This window comes from Arvicanthis niloticus, chromosome 7 (assembly GCF_011762505.2).
Source record: "Arvicanthis niloticus isolate mArvNil1 chromosome 7, mArvNil1.pat.X, whole genome shotgun sequence".
NCBI classification, from domain to species: Eukaryota; Metazoa; Chordata; class Mammalia; order Rodentia; family Muridae; genus Arvicanthis; species Arvicanthis niloticus.
The window spans coordinates 37,961,677-37,979,163 of NC_047664.1; the positions used below are offsets into that span (position 1 = coordinate 37,961,677).

Genomic DNA, 17,487 nt, shown 5'->3' on the forward strand with positions numbered 1-17,487 from the left:
CATCTGTGGGGGCAGGCCTTGGTGTGCACAGGCTGCTGCTTCTCTTAGGTCCTGCAGATAAAGGTACAGTCAGTGTGTGGTTTGAATTACTTTTTCCTTGGTGATGTAGTACTGCTCTCATTTAAAAAACAGCAAGGTTGAGTGTGCTCACCTCAAAGCTCTAATGGCTGCCACTCTGGGGTCCTACCTCCCTTTTTTACTCATCATGGAAAAAGTGATTGTAGTTAGAAGTCAGTGGCCTTCACCACATTAAATTTATTTATTTGTTTAGTCATTTAGTGTGTACCTATGTATGTATTTGCTCGAGTGCACGTGGCATACGTGTGGAAGTCAGGGGGCAGCTTGTGGGAGCTGGTGTTTGTCCTCCCTCCATTTGGGTTCTGCGTGTTGTCAGGTTGTCAAATATGGCAGCGAACTCCCTTACCTGATGAGCCATCTCACTAGCCCTTGGTGACATTTTCATACAACGCCAGTTCTGTTCTTACCTGCCAGCTCTGTTCTCAGCCTTTGGGCTCTGCCAGTGAGTCTGGAGGTTTTAAAGACTTGTGTTCTGGTGATTAGATTTTGTAAAACCATTGTAAAAAATCAGAAAAGTCTAAAATGTCAAAATAAATTTGTACTGTTTTCTCTTCTGAATCTGTATGTATTTATGTTTGTATCTTTAATCTTTATCTTTGTCTAGATCTATATCTATTTATATCATCTATATATCTACATCTATATCTATTTATGTATATACACGCAGACATGTATATACATAAATTTGAGGATACTGTGGTCCATAGGCTTATATGAAGCCATTTTTGTGTTATTTTGAAACAAGATCTCTTGTATTCCTTGCTGGCTTTAAACACTGTCTAGCTGACTCCTGACCCTCCTGTCTTCACTCTGAAGGACTGGGACTACAGGATGCTCTGCTCCCCTTTGATTTATTGAGACAAGAGTTCTGATATAGCTTGCCTGACCTGGCACTCACTATGTGGAGCTTGTGGTAATCTTCCTATCCCAGTCTCCCGAGATCTGGTATTATAGACATTGTCACCACACCTGTCTGTATATTACTTTATTTTACATTTTATATCATAACTATCACCCATGTTATACAAAATTTCCAAAGCTTCATTTAATGGCTACATAATATTCCTTTATAAGTTTGAATCTTAACTTATCAAACTGTTTTTCTGTTGTAGAGTACTGTAGTTGGAAACATGTTTTCCAGTTTGTTTCTAAGTAACACAATAGTAAATGTCCTCATGAAACCTCACTGTCTGTGTTGCTCATAGTGTTTTTAAGGCTGAGGTAAAAGAACAACAACAATAACAACAAACCCTATAGCATCCATATCCATGACCATCCGGAGGGTACAGTAGAAGTATTTCCATTTTTATTCCTAAACTAGAAATACCACAAATATAAGAAAGACCCTATGTACTTGTCAACAACAAATATCATCACTGAAGCAGTTTTGTCTGCTTGATAGAATATTACCTATAACGCTACGTAGATGCAGGTAAAAAAAAAATGCCTGCCGTGCAAGTGTGCTGGCTAATGTTATGTCAACTTGGCACAAGCTAGAGTTATCTGAATGGAGGGAATCTCAACTGAAAAAATGTCTCCATAAGATCTGGATGTATAAAAAACTGTAGGGCATTTTCTTAATAATTGATGGGGGAGGGTCCAGTTCATCGTGGGTGATACCATCCCTGGATTGCTAGTCCTTGGTTCTTTAAGAAAGTAGGCTGAGCAAGCCATGGGGAACAAGCAGTAAGCAGCATCCCTCCATAGCCTCTGCATCGGCATCCTGCCTCCATGTTCCTGCTCAGCTTGAGTTCCTGTTTTAATTTCCCTCAATGATGGACTGTGATGTAGAAGTATAATCTAAATAACCCTTTCCTCCCCAACTTGCTTTTGGTCCTTGTATTTTATCATATCAATAGAAGCCCTAATTAAGACAGCGAGCATGAGGATCTGAATTCAGATCCCTAGCACCCATGTAAAATCTGGCACAATACTTCACTCCTGTAGAACCAGCACTAGGGATGGGGTGTGGGGGGGAGACAGGCAGATCCCTGAAGGTCACTGGCCAGTCTAACCATAGTGTTTTGCCTTCATATATGTCTGTGTGAGGGTGTCAGGCCCCTGGAATTGAGTTATAGTCATAAGCTGCATGTGAGTGCTGAGATTCAAACCCAGGTCCTCTGGAAGAACAGTCAGTGCTCTTAACCACTGAGCCATCTGTCAGCCTTCTTTTGTTCATATGAGACAATATGTCACTAAATAACTAGGCTGGTTTGGAACTTGCTCTGCAACCCGACATAGTCTGAGAGCATCTGCTTCTTTGAGTGTTGAAATTTCGGTCATTCTCTGTGATGCCCAATCTGGGAACTCTTAAATCCCATTCTTGAGGAGTTAAATTGTTTGAAGAAGGATTTTCCAGTCTGCTCAGTCACTTCAGATTTCCACTGATAATGTCTAATAATTTGGCTGTGACCCCAAAACCAATTTTGAAATCTTAACTCTGGTTTAGTGGCTCTGGAGTTTCAGAGGTGAAATGGTCAAAGCTTCTTTTAGACCATGTGATATATTCTGACATGTGACTGAAATGATGTTTCCCATCAGGTGGGATAAATGCCATAGTTATAGACCTTACCTCTGTAACTCATGGTTACAACTCTGCAGATATAGGACAGGAGTTTAGAGGGAGCTTTTTCACTCCAACCTTGTCCACTTGACTTTAGCACTCTGTATAACTAGAGACTGCTCATCTGCTCCCCAGCTGATCTTAAAACCAGGCCGAGAAGTGATGGCTTTGAACATGCCCAAGGCAGGCTCTGCACATCTCACTGTGGGTGAAAATCAGCTGGAGGGATTTATTGCTTTAATTCAGTAAATCTTGGTGGTAACTGAGACACTGTAGTTCTTAGAAGCACCAGCTGACTGATAAACCTGCAACAGACGCTGAGGAGTTCTGGTTCCGGAGTCCATTTCCAGGGTTGAGTTAGGCATTTAGGGTATAGCCACTAAACAACGTCTGGTTTTGATCCTGGAGACAGGTGCAATCCCATTACTTTCCAGCTCTGGTATTAACAGCAGAGAGAAGTGATGTAGCTGAATGTTTTCCTTTAGGTATATGTGAATTTCCCTTAAAAAGGGGGGGGGGGGAGGAAGAGTGGGGGGAAGCTCACAGGAAACCATTTGGTTTGTGCCAAACCCTGGAGGGACTGAAGTGCAAGTTTTAATGGTAGAGTCACTGTACTATGGAAAACTGAATTGGTCTTATCAGGGATCTAAATTGCAGCAAGAGGCAAGATGTCCTTGGTAAATGGTCCAAACAATTGAGGGGCAGTTCTTCCCTTAGTGATGAGAATTAGAGGGACTGGGACTCTTGCCAAGGAGCTAGTACTGAGAGGTGGGGTTGAAAGATTTCAACCCCAGAGTTGGTTTTTGCTAAGATCTCTTTTCCTGGATTGCAGATAGCTGTGTCTTCTGCGTCTTCATATGGCTTCATTTTGCATGTACATGGGGCTTGGGGCAGTGGAGGGGAGAGTAAAGATCTCTAGTGTCCTCTCTTCCTTTTATAAGGACGTCAATCTTTATCACCAGGCTCCACCTGCACACTCCATTTCACCTGATAAGCTTCACAATAACCCTGTCTCCAGATAAAGTCATACTGGACTTCGAGATATAAATTTTCTTTAATGGTGGTCATGTAGTTGTCCTCTGAGGGTGAGACGGGAGAAAATGGATACTGACTAGGGATAGCTCCATGGCAGTCATTGGTAAGCCACCATTTCGGCTCCTGTTGTAGAAGTGAGAGTTCTCGAGTGTTGTAAGTACCTAGATGGTAAGAGAACAAGAATTCCAACTGCAAATGTGAAGCTCAAGCAAATTTGTGCTGGAGAAAATTTGCCTTGAGATCTAACTGAGCTCATAGGGATTTATTGCTAGGCATGGCACTTACTGGAAGACTGCTAAGTAGGCCCATGGGCGCTGGTGCTAGAGAGGACCCAGGAGACTGTCTATGACCACAGTAGAGCTGTGCTTTGCGCAGGTAATCGAACATGTGGGAGGGTGGGGGTGATTTATGGGAGGGAGAGACTTGAAATGATATAGAAGAGTATTATAAAGGTTGGTGAGATAGTTCAGCGGGTAAAGCCACCTGCTGCCAAGCCTGAAGACCTGAGTTTAATCCCTGGAATCCACATAGTGGAAGAAGAAAACTGATTCCTGCAAGGTGTGCTTTGGCCTTTATATGCACATCACAGCCGGCCCCCCCCCCCCCTGCTGTGTATACATGCTCATACATTCTCTCCCCCTCTGCCTCTCTCTCACACACACCCCACATGTTGCATAGTCCTGTTGGGAAACAATGGCAGGCAGCCAGTGTAAGACTCAGACAGCCAAGAGTCATATAGAAAGTGTTAAATGGAGCCCCGCGCTGACTGGCCTCATGGCCGAGCAGAGAGGTGGACCTCATATCTCTCCATCTCTCGGTTACCACTGCCACTGAAGCCTGCTGTAGTTGGGCTTGAGTTCCTTTGAGGGGAGAGGAGAACCCCACTTAAAACTTCAGGACTTCTGGGTTCAGCAATGGGAACAGGAGCACTGTCTGTGTTTATAATGGTGATGTGGAAAAACTACTGTGGGTTGCCAAGCATGAATCTGGACGAAGTAGCTCCAGTTCTTACTGTGACAGCCCACTTCGCTCCCAAACACCACAAGGCATCAGCAGAGCGGAAACTGACACCCATACCATTGGAGATAAAAGGAACACTCTGAGGAAAATTTTATTGAGAGAAGAGAGGTTGAGAGTATCTTAAAGAAAAACTCAGATCCGATATGGGTTTGGTCAAGTTAGCCAAAAAAATATCCCCCGCAGGTGTTTTCCTTAAAAAAAAAACACACACACACAAAAAAAACAGAAACCCACTGCTACTCTCCACATGAAAAACAAGTTATGAAGAAAGGTGGACATTGTCTCCACAGACATTCTGAAGGCTTATCCTCTGGCCTTTGCATTGGGGGTACACACTGGAAGGCGTCTTGCGGCACCTTTGGTGAAGAATTGGATCTGACTTTTATCCACACTAAGGATTCCTGTCCGACAGCTAACTGAAGAGCTAGCATGATCCTTGGGTGTCTGCACAACATGTGTTTATTTGTTCTGTAATTGTGGTGTTCCTGACTTAATAAGACAGAGTAGACTTTAAAATCATGACCTACAGGTATAGCTATGGGATCAATTAATAAGTGTGTCAGACTGATGATGACTATTATAGCATTTATTGGTAATTTTCTTTGAATACTAGATATAAATAATATAAGTAATTTTAGTAAAGTAGCAATGATGTATTTAAAAATGACCTGTAGTTGTAACCCAGTTAAGACCCTTTACACTACAAAGGAATTAGAAAGTGATATTAAAATCATTAAAGGGTTTGACCAAAAGGAATAATGTGGCCTTGTAATCCTATTACATAATAGGAAGTGCTACATGGTTAATTAAACAGGTGAAGGTTACCTGTAAGGACCTCTTGCTATGTGAATTAAGTAGCAGGTAGGGGCTAAGGTTACCCACAAACCCCACTATGCGGTCCCCTCTGTGCTCTTCTTGCTTTGTGGGTGAGGATTGCAGTCTGGCGGGCAGCCATTAGCCTTGGGTGTCAGTTTTCTTGAGGGCACCTTTATCCTTCTGCTGGATTTAACCCCACTGTTCGTACTTAAACTTTGTGTGCTTTAAAATCAGCTGCATCGTAAGCAAATCTGTCTACTTTAAAAGACTGGAAATGGAAAAAAAAAATCTTTGTCAAATTCTAAAAAAAAAAAAAAAAAAAAGAGTGCTAGCTGTCAGTAACATTGTAAAGAGGGCTTTGTAGAGGACAGAGCACATGCGTGGGATGAGGGTGGAATCAGTCTAGAACGAAGCCAAAGTGGTGTTCCTTATATAAGGGACCAAGCCCATTCCCAGCAAAACTCTCCTGATGTTATTTCATCAGTTTCTCAGATCACGGTGAGGAGAGGGCATCTGGACAGGCTAAGATGTCCTGACGTCAGTCGCCTCCCCATAGTGGGAGGATATTGGAGAGGTCTCTTAGATTTAAGAGTGGGGTATTTCAGTTAATAACTTTTGATAATTAAGTCTTCAGTTGTACAGCATCAGGCTTAATAATTGATCAGGGGGAGAGGCTATGAATGAGCACGTGGCAGTTCAGGATCAGAGGTGGCATAATTTGAGCATTTTCTTGGTGTAAATTTTTTTTTTTTTTTTTGGAAAAAAATTGATTTGGACCACTTTAAAGGATATTAAAAAGGGAGAACTCTGGTTGAAATTGGATTATTGTCTTCATCAACCTTTCATCAGAAAGAGGTGGCTATTTTAAAACATATAACCCCTTAGATTTGTTTGTAAAATTATTTCTTTTATTTTTTGAGATTATAATTTAGTTACAATATTTCCATCTTCCCTCCAAACACTCCCATGCTCTTTATCAAATTCATGATATTTTTTTCATTAATTGTTGTCACATATATGTATGTATATGTACATGTATGTTCCCTGCCTAGTCTGTAAAATATTACTTAGAAGTTTCTTATTCTTAAGGAGCAGCCTTCACACTGTCAGCCTTGGTTCCCTGTTCCCTCATCAACCTCACCCACAAAGGCTCTCAGCTTTGTTTCTAAGCTGTCACTGCCCCCCATACCGTGCCCTCCTCCCCCGCAGTCCCCAAGCTGGTCTGTGCCTCACCTAGGCCAAGCCATGTCCTCAACTATATGCAGAGATGGCCTCCTACCTGCTACCACTCTTTTTTCTTCACCCTATTATTATACTCCCTGCACAATTTAGAACAATTCTTAAAAGCAAATTAAATGTCTTTTTTTCTTTATAAAATCATGTCATTCTTGGAACAGAATCTACTCTTGCCTGGGCCACAGCGCAGCCCCTCCGGACTTTCCAACCCCTCACACCACACTCTGGCCACTCTGGTCTCACTCACTCCCCTCTGGAACGCTACACTCTGGCGCTCTCAGTCTGATCTCCACACTGTGCTGTTTCCCACAGATGCAGTTTCTTGGCTCCTCCCCGCGGCTGTGCTGCTGCGTGCGTTCTGCTCTGTTACCCCTCTCTGGCTTTTTTCTTTGGTGTTGCCCATGCCTGCTGTTTTTGGGTTCACGTTTATTGTGAGCAGAGGTTTCGTCTGTGTTATTAGTAGCTAATCCCCTTGTCTAGAACAGGACTCCACACATTTAGTAGGAGCCACATTGACACTGGCTGGAACACTCCTGACCTTGTGATGTTACTTCTATCTGGGTTTACAAGACCTCCCTCTACTTGGGCTAGCATTTGTCACCAACCACTGTCTACCCCATGTTGGAGACATTAGAGCAGTTTCTTGGAGTATTTTCCTGTTTTGGTAATGCATATTTTGTTCCAGATTTAGAGACATCAGGAAAATGTCTCATTTCATCTAATTAGTAAAAAAAGGAACAAAATACAGATGTCCCCCAAGCTAGCATGGTTCATCTTTTGGATTGTAGGTTGCTCTGAACAATTACTGATACACACATTATGTTTTACAGTAGTCAATAAATTATGAGAGATTTTCAACATGTAATTATAAAAGGCTAGAAGACTCTGCCCAGCTGTAGGGTGATGCACTTTTAAGGCAGGCTGGTGTCTTAGCTTCTGCTCCGCTTCCACGATGAAGACCATAACCAAAGCAACTTGCAGAAGTAAGGCTTTATTTGGATTTATGGTTCCAGAGGATCAGAGTCTGGGATGATAGACGGAATAGGAAGCAGGGCAGGAGCTGAGGGCAGGAGCTGAGGGCTCATGTCTTACACCACAGTCACAAAGGAGAGTGCACCCTGGGAATAGAGAGAATGTAAACTCAAAGTGATGGCTTCCTCCAGGAAGGCCACCCTGCTAAACACTCCTAGTCAGGTCCACCAGTGAGGGGTCACGTTTTTAAATATCTGGCCCTATGGAGGCTGTTCCCATTCAAATTCCCACAGCTAAGACAAACTTGTTTGGTGAGTTAAGTGTATTAAACGTGTCCAACTGATGGGTTTCCTGGAACGTGGCTTCATCATAACTCAAGGAGTGCAGGATTATTTTTCTGTCTTGGTTGATCTCTCTCTCTCTCTCTTTCTTTCTCTCTCTCTTTCTTTTAAAGATTTATTTATTTATTTATTTAATGTATGAGATATTTATGTGCATTACACCTGTGTACCAAAAGAGGGCATCCCATTACAAATGGTTGGGAGCCACCATGGGGTTGCTGGGAACTGAACTCAGGACCTCTGGAAGAGCAGTCAGTGTTCTTACTAGCTGAGCCATCTCTCCAGCCCCTTCCTTCCTTCCTTCCTTCCTTCCTTCCTTCCTTCCTTCCTTCCTTTCTTTCTTTTCTTTCTTTCTCTCTTTTCCTTCCTTCTTTCTTTCTTCTTTTTTTTAAAAAATAAATTGACATTCTTTTAAACTTTAAAAAAATTAATTATGTATGTCTTTGTGTGTCTCTGTGGGACTGTACATGTTGAGTGTCTGCAGAATAAAGAAGACATAGGCTCCTCTGGAACTGGAGATACAGGTGCTTGTAAGTTGCCAGTGTGGGTTCTGGGAACTGAACTCTGATCCTCTGTAAAAGCAGCCTGTGCTCTCAATTGCCTAGTCATCTCTCCAGACCCTTGGTTGATATTTTCTTCTTTGATTTCCATTCACAGACCTGTTTTCAGTTTTGCTCTCCTATCCCCTGTTCTTGGGCATCTAACATCCACTCTTCTAATCTGTTTTCTAGCCTGCTGTCAGATATGTATGTGTGGTCTTGAAAGGTGCAGTGGTTTATACTTGTATGTTTCTGGGGCATCTCCAGGACCTTTGTGGAAAAAAAATCCCCATGTGATGTGCATTAGAGAACAGTTATCATTAGTATTATCTTGTGTTATTTGTGAGCGTATAAAACCCAAGCATTTAGTGGCTAGAAACCACCAGCTCTTCACTCCTCCTTCTGGACAAGATGCCTGAGGCTCAGAGGCTTCTAAGTGATTCTCTATAGGAACATTGTTTGCACTCACAGACAGAGAGCCTATATTAGACAAGGCCCCTTCTATAGCCACCTAGTCTGATCCAGGATGGGAAGGTGAAAGGCTCGGCCTTGCTCTCAAGCAGACAGTCTCACAGGAGACTCAAGGGCATCCTGGTGGCTGTGGGATTTCCTGCGTTCTCACAGTTCAGAATCTGGTTCCAAAAAGACACATGCACAGGCGATCTGACTTGCAGATTTGTCTTGTAGTTCCTCCAACTGTCTCTTTGTGTTTTTATTATTTTCCAAGTGCCCTTGCCTGCTTTAGGAACTGGTCCAACAGATTTCAACAGGCAAGCTCTCAGCTGGCCTCTTATTGCGCACATCTCTTCATTTGGCTAACATGTCTCTTTTTGTGTTGGCCCATCCTCCTGGAAGTCCTCCTTATCTAACTGTATTATTTACTTGTTTGTTTGTTTACTTATTTGTTGTTTCCAGATTGGAGCCTCTCTCTTTGCCAGTAACATTGGAAGTGGCCACTTTGTGGGACTGGCGGGCACAGGAGCAGCTGCAGGCATTGCCATGGGTGGCTTCGAATGGAATGTGAGTAGCATTTGAGTCACTGTGCCCAAGGGTGGGAGGAGCTGGTATCAGTCCCTTTTTCATTACTATAATGAAATGTTGGAGGCAGGTTAGCTTTATAAAGAAAAGATTCTTATTTAGTCAATGGGGTGGAAGGCTGACGTTTAAACAACACCGTATAGACTCTTGTGAGGCTCCCTGAGCTATGAAACCTCAGTGTCAATGGCAAATGATGGAGAAGCATCTAAGAGAGAAGAGCCTATCACCCAAAGCTGGAAGATGGTGCAGGTAGAACCAAGACTGGCTTTGGTGGAAATCCCCCTAGGAGTCCCATTAGAATGACAACAGTCACTCTGTGAGCTGTGCTCACAAACCCAAGGCTTCCCCAGGACGCTCTGCTACCTCATAACTGGTCTACTACCTTTCTCATTAAGGACTAAGCTTCCCACATGTGATTATAGCAGTCTTAAAAACCATCCAGTTCAGAGGATCTTGAGTTGTCATGGAAGCTTCAGAACCACAGTGGGCACAGAAGGGGGATTCTGACCCCAGGAGTTTGCCCCAGAGCAGTATGAGCAGGTGGGGGGGGGGGGCTTGTCACAGGATTCTCCCTCTTTTCCATTGGTCCTAAAAGACTTCTTCTAGCAGTGCTGGAGGTTGGGAAATACTATTGTCCCCCTCCTCCCCTCCTCCCCTCCTTTCTTTCCTTCTTTTTTCCCCTCCCTCTTCCTCCCTCCCTCCTCCCTTTTTGTCTTGTCTTTCTTCTTCTCTTCCTTTCTCTCTTCCTTTCTTTCTCCCTCTATCCCTTCCTTTTGCCTCCCCCTTCTCCTTTACTTCTCTGAATGGTATTTTATTCCATGTTTACCAGGGATGAGAGGAAAGAGAGCTCTGAGCTCTGGCTGGGGTCTGGGCTGTGTCAGTAGGCAGCATCCTGGATTCTCTCCCACTGCTGCTCATGTGCTTTTGCTGTATGCCAGTCAAGTACTCTAGGCATTGTCCTTAGGAAGGAAGGAAAGAAAGAAGAGGTGAGGGTTTTTCTATAGCAGTTGAGGGTCTCTTGAGAGAGGCAGAGATGGACTAAGGTTTCTTCTAATCTGAATTTACTTCCTTTTGGTTGTAGGCCTTGATTTTGGTGACTGTGCTGGGCTGGATATTTGTCCCTATTTATATCAAGGCTGGGGTAAGTAGCCATTCCTTTATCTTGTCAGCAAATACACATGGGTGGGAACTTGATCCTCTTGGAGGCAACAGGGGACTGGCAACAGGCAACATGGCATAAATGACAGAGACTAATCTGGGTCTACTTTCATTCCCAAATTTCAAAACAGGTCCTGGTTGCCTGCAGGGTCATCCAACAGTCCTTCTGGCTCCATTCAGTCCAGATTCATTACACTTCCATCTAGGAGGGGCTAAGTGACTCTCCTTAATTCTGAGTCCCTTGAAGGATCCCGCACCTTCTCTGGGGGTGTTCTTGCCTTGCACTGCTATGTTCTCCACACACAGCTCTTTACTCCCTCCCTAGAAGGGAAACTTGAGAAAAGCAACATGTCCTCTTTATCTATGTGCAACATCACCTCCTGTGTCTGAGCATGCAGCTGGTCAAACATAGCTTTAACTTCACCTCTTTAATGACATATATTAGCACCTCCAACATATAAGTGTATACACTGGGAGCTCAAAGTGACGTAGGGCAAATTCTGCAGGCTGTACCTTCTTAAGGCTCACTGATTGCTGGTGACACAAGGGTCTCAGAAGACAACAGGCTAAGGATATAGGGAGCAAACAGGAAGTGTGGTTGGAGTCTGCAGAAGGGAACTAGCAGAATATTTGAGAAGGCCTGCAGCTACAACCCTTGATACTGCCCGTGTAGAGCAAGGTGACAGTTATATTCAACCTGGACAACTTCTTTGGTGTATAGAGACTACCGTTGTCTTATTTGCAGTAGGTGCAATATATATAACCACACACACACACACACACACACACACACAGAGAGAGAGAGAGAGAGAGAGAGAGAGAGAGAGAGAGAGAGAGAGACAGAGAGAGAGAGAGAGAGAGACAGAGTCAGACACACAGACACAAATGTGTGTATGCATGCATGTACCTTCTCCAGGGCAAGCATCTGCCTCCTTAGTTGTGTCCAGTCATCTGCTTATTAGAAAACATGTGCTTATTTGGCACTTTTGATGTGTTGCAACTGAGTGCTAGTGTGTATTTGTGTGTGTGTGCGCGTGTCTGTGTGTGTGTTGTGTGTGTCTATGTCTGTGTGTGTTGTGTGTGTCTGTGTGTGTGTTGTGTGTGTGTCTGTGTGTGTGTTGTGTGTGTGTGTGTCTGTGTGTGTGTTGGTATGAATTTCTGACCACACTTCCGAGAAGGCTCTGACACCAGGATGGATCCCATTTGCTCTGGACTTTCTGTTCACTTTGGCTCCATTTCGTCCCATGCAGGTTGTGACAATGCCGGAATATCTGCGGAAGCGGTTTGGAGGCAAGCGGATCCAGATCTATCTTTCTGTTCTGTCCCTGATCCTCTACATCTTCACCAAGATCTCTGTAAGTGTCACCGTCACTGGCGGGCGGGCGAGCAGGACGGTCAGACGGAGGAGGGGAGGGGGGCGTGAGGGAGGGGAGGCTAGCCATTGGCTCATCTTCTCACTATCTCGAAGTGATATTCCACCGAGAAGCAACTGTAAGTGTCTATGGACTTTATGTTTTAAGCCTTCTAGCTTCTTAGGGGAAAGTTCTATTTTATGCACCAAGGGGCCAGTGGAGCTCAGTGGGACTTCTTCTCCTCCACTGTGGTGCAAGGTGAAAATATATCAGGCTTAGGAGAGTCGGCAGAAGCTGCTCTGAAGAGAAGATTAAAGAGGGGTTGAGATGCTCTCTGAGTTGTCACTCCCGCCACTGGGCATACATCCAAAGGAAACGGAAGTAGCACGCACAAGAAACATCAAATGTCCGTTGTAGCTTAGATTACAGTAGTCAAGGTATAGTCAACAAAAGTGCTCATCAGCAAGTTCATAGTGGAAATCTGTCACACACACACACACATACTTGCATGCTGCCCCATCATTTGATCCAATGGAATTGGCATTGCAGATAGTTGAGAGATACCATTTGAGTGAAGGGAATTGAAACTGGGTCATCTGGATGAGCAGCCAGTGCATACCACAATTATTTTTTTCCTCTATTATATTTTCTCTGGTCTGGCCTACATGCAAAGACTTAAGACATTAGATGGTTTGTCTTCTTGTTCAATAATAAAAATTCTTTATAATATTCCAGACTCCAGACCCTTATCAGGTGCATTACTTGCAAGCATTTCCTCCCATGTGTAGACGATCTTTTCCCTTTCTGGACAGTATTCTTTGATGTACATAGATTTAACATTTTGGCAGAATTACCTATTTTGCATTTGCTGCTTATGCTTTTGGCAATATTATACTTTGCTGTAAAATTCAAGAGAATGAAGATTTATTTCCATGTTTTCTATTAAAAGTTAAATAAAATTGTGTGTGTGTGTTTATGTGTGAATGTGTGTGTATATACACCCCGAAATACAATATGGGGGCCAAAAATCAATGTCTTTTTGTTTGTTTTGTTTTTTGAGGCTGAGTTCTTCTATGGAACAGTTCTGGCTGTCCTGGTACTAGTTCTGTAGACCAGACTATCCTCAAATTCACAAAAATCCAGCCTGCCTGTGCCTCCCGAGATCCAGCACTGTCCAGCAAATGTCTTTTTATGTCGCTCCCCACCTCAGTTTTTTGAGACAAGGTCTCTCACTAAATGGAGAGCTCACCACTCAGCTAGACTGACTACCCATGAGTCCCTGGGACCTGCTTGTCTCCAGCCCCTGCACTGGAGCTATAAACACAAGCCATGTCTGCCTTTTATCTGGGGCTGAGGGATTCGAGTCAAGGTTCTTGTCTATGCACAGACAGCACATTTATTTCTGGAGCCTCCTCCCAGTCTTCCTCTTAAGAGTGTTATCTTTTATTTTCCAGGGTTTGATCTATTTTGAGTTGAACTGTTTATGGTATGAAGCAGAGTCCATGCATTCTTTTGTATACAGACACTCAGTTCTTCCAGCACTGTTTCCCCATGAGTGGTTTTGAACCTTTCACTGATGAAGCTCCTAAGACCGTGTCTTAGGAGTTAGGGCTAACAACCAGACACACACCGATGATGCACACAGCTAGTAGCAGTTTGATTTTTGCCCCCTTGTTCTTTTTGTCTCTTCCAGGATTAGTTATTAGTTACAAGATGAAAAACCTGAACTTACCCGTCTTTATTTCACTAGAGACCAGCGTGCAGAGCCACGATTGCAAAGTGCTACAGGTGCTGAGGAAATCAGAGTGAGCTTCATAAGGGAGGGGAGGCACCAAGTAAGAAGAGAAGGGGTGTAAGCAGTGGGGTCGGGAGACACCCTAAAAGGAATAGGATGCTCAAAGGGAAAGGTGTCTTAGTGTAGCTGCAAGTGAGTGCATGGGAAAGGGCACAGACCTCCGGAGGTCAGCATCCCAAGCTCAGGTTCAAGCTGGTTTTACTGGCTGCAGTTGCCATGGAAAGGGTACTCTTTGCCCTTAGACTGGTATAGGGGCAGTCACATAATTAAACTAGTGCCAGCCCTTTTTTTTCCTGCCCACCTTATCACCTCTCCTACCTTCTGGTTACTGATTAAACCTCCTAGGACTCAGAGCCTCCACGTAGTCAGGGACCAGCTTCTTGCAGCCCAGCAGGAACGAAGGGGATAGGTCTCCAGCTGCCACCTTTCCCCACAGTTTGCACTTGAATTGTACACAGTTGCAGGCTGATCCCTGTGTGTGATTCCTTGCTGGAGGCTCTGGCCAACATAATACTTGTTTTATCCATTGAGTGAACAACTATCCCAAAGTTGTCCTGAGAAGCACACAGGAGGATGCCCTGTGCCCTCCAGTTCCCACCAGGGGTTCTGCCCACTCTGTCTCTGGGTCTCAGAGTACGGCAGGGTTTGGGAGATGGCTCAGTGTGTAAAAGCATTAGCCTGGAGCCATGCTCAGGGAGAGAAAGGAGAGGGATCCTGCTTCAGCAAGTTAGAAGGCAAGAACCAACTTGGAAAGTTTTCCTCTGACTTCCATGTGTGAGTGCATTACACACACATGCATACACGGGCATGCACACATGTTCACACATATGAAATCACACAGCTGGTATACAGATACACAGCCATCAAACACTGTGAATACAAGCTGTCTAGGTTCAAAGGTTGTCTCACAGTTCTGCCCCCTGCTTAGGTAAAATGAAGTCACAGAGTGAGAGAAAGGGATAGCAAGTCTGATCCTGTGTCCTATGCTCAAATTTATAGATGGACAAACTGTACATAGAGGGGACAGGCTTTGTGAGATTCCACAAGAACAAAGCTGGAATAAGAAGCAGGTTTCCTGACACTCAAATCTTTGACCTGATGTCATTTCTCTATGTGAACCTTACATTGGTCTAGAGATTAGGTCAAAACTCAAACTGCAGGAAAATGGAGGTTTTGAAATGCACAGTATAACAGAATGGCTGAGAAAGGCACTGGACAGACTGTGTGGGAAACATCTGCTTCAGAATGTGTGCGTGATGACAGTGAAGGAAGGTTGTGTGTGCAGAAAGCAAGAACCTGTTCTTACAAATTTGGTTGGCTTTACGTTCACTTTGGGCCATATGATGGCATTTCTTTGAGAACTTACAGTGATGTCAACTATTGGGAGCCCGATGTTCAGGAATACAGGGCTCACAGACACAGAGTTAGTTCCCAAAGCACAGTGGTAAGGAATTATATTAAAAAAAATTAACCCCTGTGTGTATGTGTGTGTGCGTGCACACGCACGTGCCTGTGTTCCCGTGTGTGCATGTGTGTGCACGTGTGTGAGTGTGCATGTGGTTTGTGTGCATATGTGTCTCTACAGTGTGCTGGCACATATACATACACAGATGGTCTGTGATAGATGAGGACAGAACCAGAATGGCCTTGTGAGATTCATATCTAGACAGGGGATAACTGAGGACCCACCAGGAGGGATTGGGAGGATGTAGGGATTTGGTAGGTGTGTGGTTGGTAAAAGAAGAAGGCAAAGGGGATCACAGGCACAGGTTAGCAGCCACAAAGCGCCTCATTTGTGGCTGCCATCTTGTGATCATGCCTCTTTGTCACTCCATGAACTTTACTGTCTCACTTGAACACCTGCCACATCAATCTGTGAGATTTCCTGACATGGTGTATCTCATTCAAATATGTACAATCAGTTGAGATAAAGCTTCAGATTTTATGAATCATGTGACAACTGAACGTTCTGGTTTCTACTTCCCAGAGCTGTTATCAGAGATCATGGCTGCAATAAACTTTTTACAGCAACCCCACTGTACATTTTGGATCCTTGGGTAAAGATAAAAGCTTTTGCTTTTGCTTAATGTTTGATGCTTATGACCTGGGCTGTTCACTTTGACAAATGGAAAGAGAAATTTGAGCAATGAGGCTTCTCCATCTGAAACCTCATTGCCAGGCACGACTTACCAGGACCTCTGATATATCTTGGTTAGGATCAGAATGGGCAGAAAACACACACACACACACACACACACACACACACTCATACCCATGCACACTCACACATACACACTCACAATTACACAAATATAATTCTAGGATTGGGCCAGGCATGGTGGTGCATGCCTTTAATTCTAGCAATCAGAGGCAGAGACAGGAAGATCTCTGTGAGTTGAAAGCCACCCTGATCTACATAGTGTGTTTCAGGACAGCCGGGCCTATGTAGACAGACCTTGTTCCCCTCCCCCCACCCCCACCCCAACCCAAATCCCAGGCTTTTTAAGGCCTGCCTAAGGCTCTGTTACTCTGAGGCTTCCCAATGGGGTCCATGTTTTATTGTGCCCCATGAGTCCCATGGATACAGTTCATCCCACCTCTCAGAGAGATGAGAATGATGCTTTGGGTTGAATCCAACCTTTTATAAATAAATATTTTATTGAGAACTGCACAAAGCACATTTGTAGTTTGGGCAGACGTCTTTGACACAGATGACAAGGGTGAGTGACTAGGTTACAGTGCCCGAGTCTTCCCTTCCCTGTCTTTGTGTATTTTTATGTATGCATGTGTGTCACTGGGATTGAATCCTAGGCCAGCACTCTGCCACTGAGCTACTTAAATATTTTTATTTTAAATTAATGTTTGAGACAAATTCTCACTTAGCTCAGACTAACCTTGGGCTCTCTGTAGATCTTGAGATGATGATCTTCATGCCTCAGTGCCCCTAGCAGTTGGGATGATAGGCCAGTGTGTCTGGCTTCCTAACTTACTCTTTACAGAAAAGAACTGCCAGTTCTTGGCTTGGAAGGATATGCCATTGCTATTTAAAGTCAGTTTGTTAGCGGTCTTGAGAATGTTTTCCTCCTTCCTCCCTGTCTCTCCCCCTTCTTCCTTCCTTCCTCTCTTCTACTTTGTTTCTCCTATCCTCCTGTCCTGGCTTGCTTCTCTCTCTCTCTCTCTCTCTCTCTCTCTCTCTCTCTCTCTCTCAGATGACCCGTGAGACACAGCAAGGATATGGAAGGCTGCCTGCATATTCTCTAACTCATCCACCATTTTTATAAATGAAAAAAAAAAAAACCCTGCACAAAGCATTTCATACCTATGAAAGTACAAAGAATGACACGACAAGCACTTTTATATTTACCACCCAGACTTTATATATTTAAAAAAACAAATAAAGCATAACTTATTAATATGTATCCTTGATCCCAGTTGCCGGCTGATACTCTCTTGATAGAGTCTTCCAGTCTATGATTTTATATATATATATATATATATATATATATATATATATATGATTATATATAATAATTGATTATATATA

At 43.7% G+C, this 17,487-nt stretch overlaps 1 protein-coding gene across 1 annotated transcript in view; it reads left to right on the top strand.

Annotated features, from left to right (window-relative positions):
* Slc5a1 (solute carrier family 5 member 1) overlaps positions 1–17,487 on the top strand; it is a 68,556-nt gene that overhangs the window by 19,673 nt on the left and 31,396 nt on the right. The window contains exons 3-5 of the mRNA XM_034509324.2: positions 9,516–9,620; positions 10,720–10,779; positions 12,047–12,151. Of these exons, the coding sequence (XP_034365215.1) occupies positions 9,516–9,620; positions 10,720–10,779; positions 12,047–12,151 (270 nt within the window). The remainder of the gene's footprint in view (positions 1–9,515; positions 9,621–10,719; positions 10,780–12,046; positions 12,152–17,487) is intronic.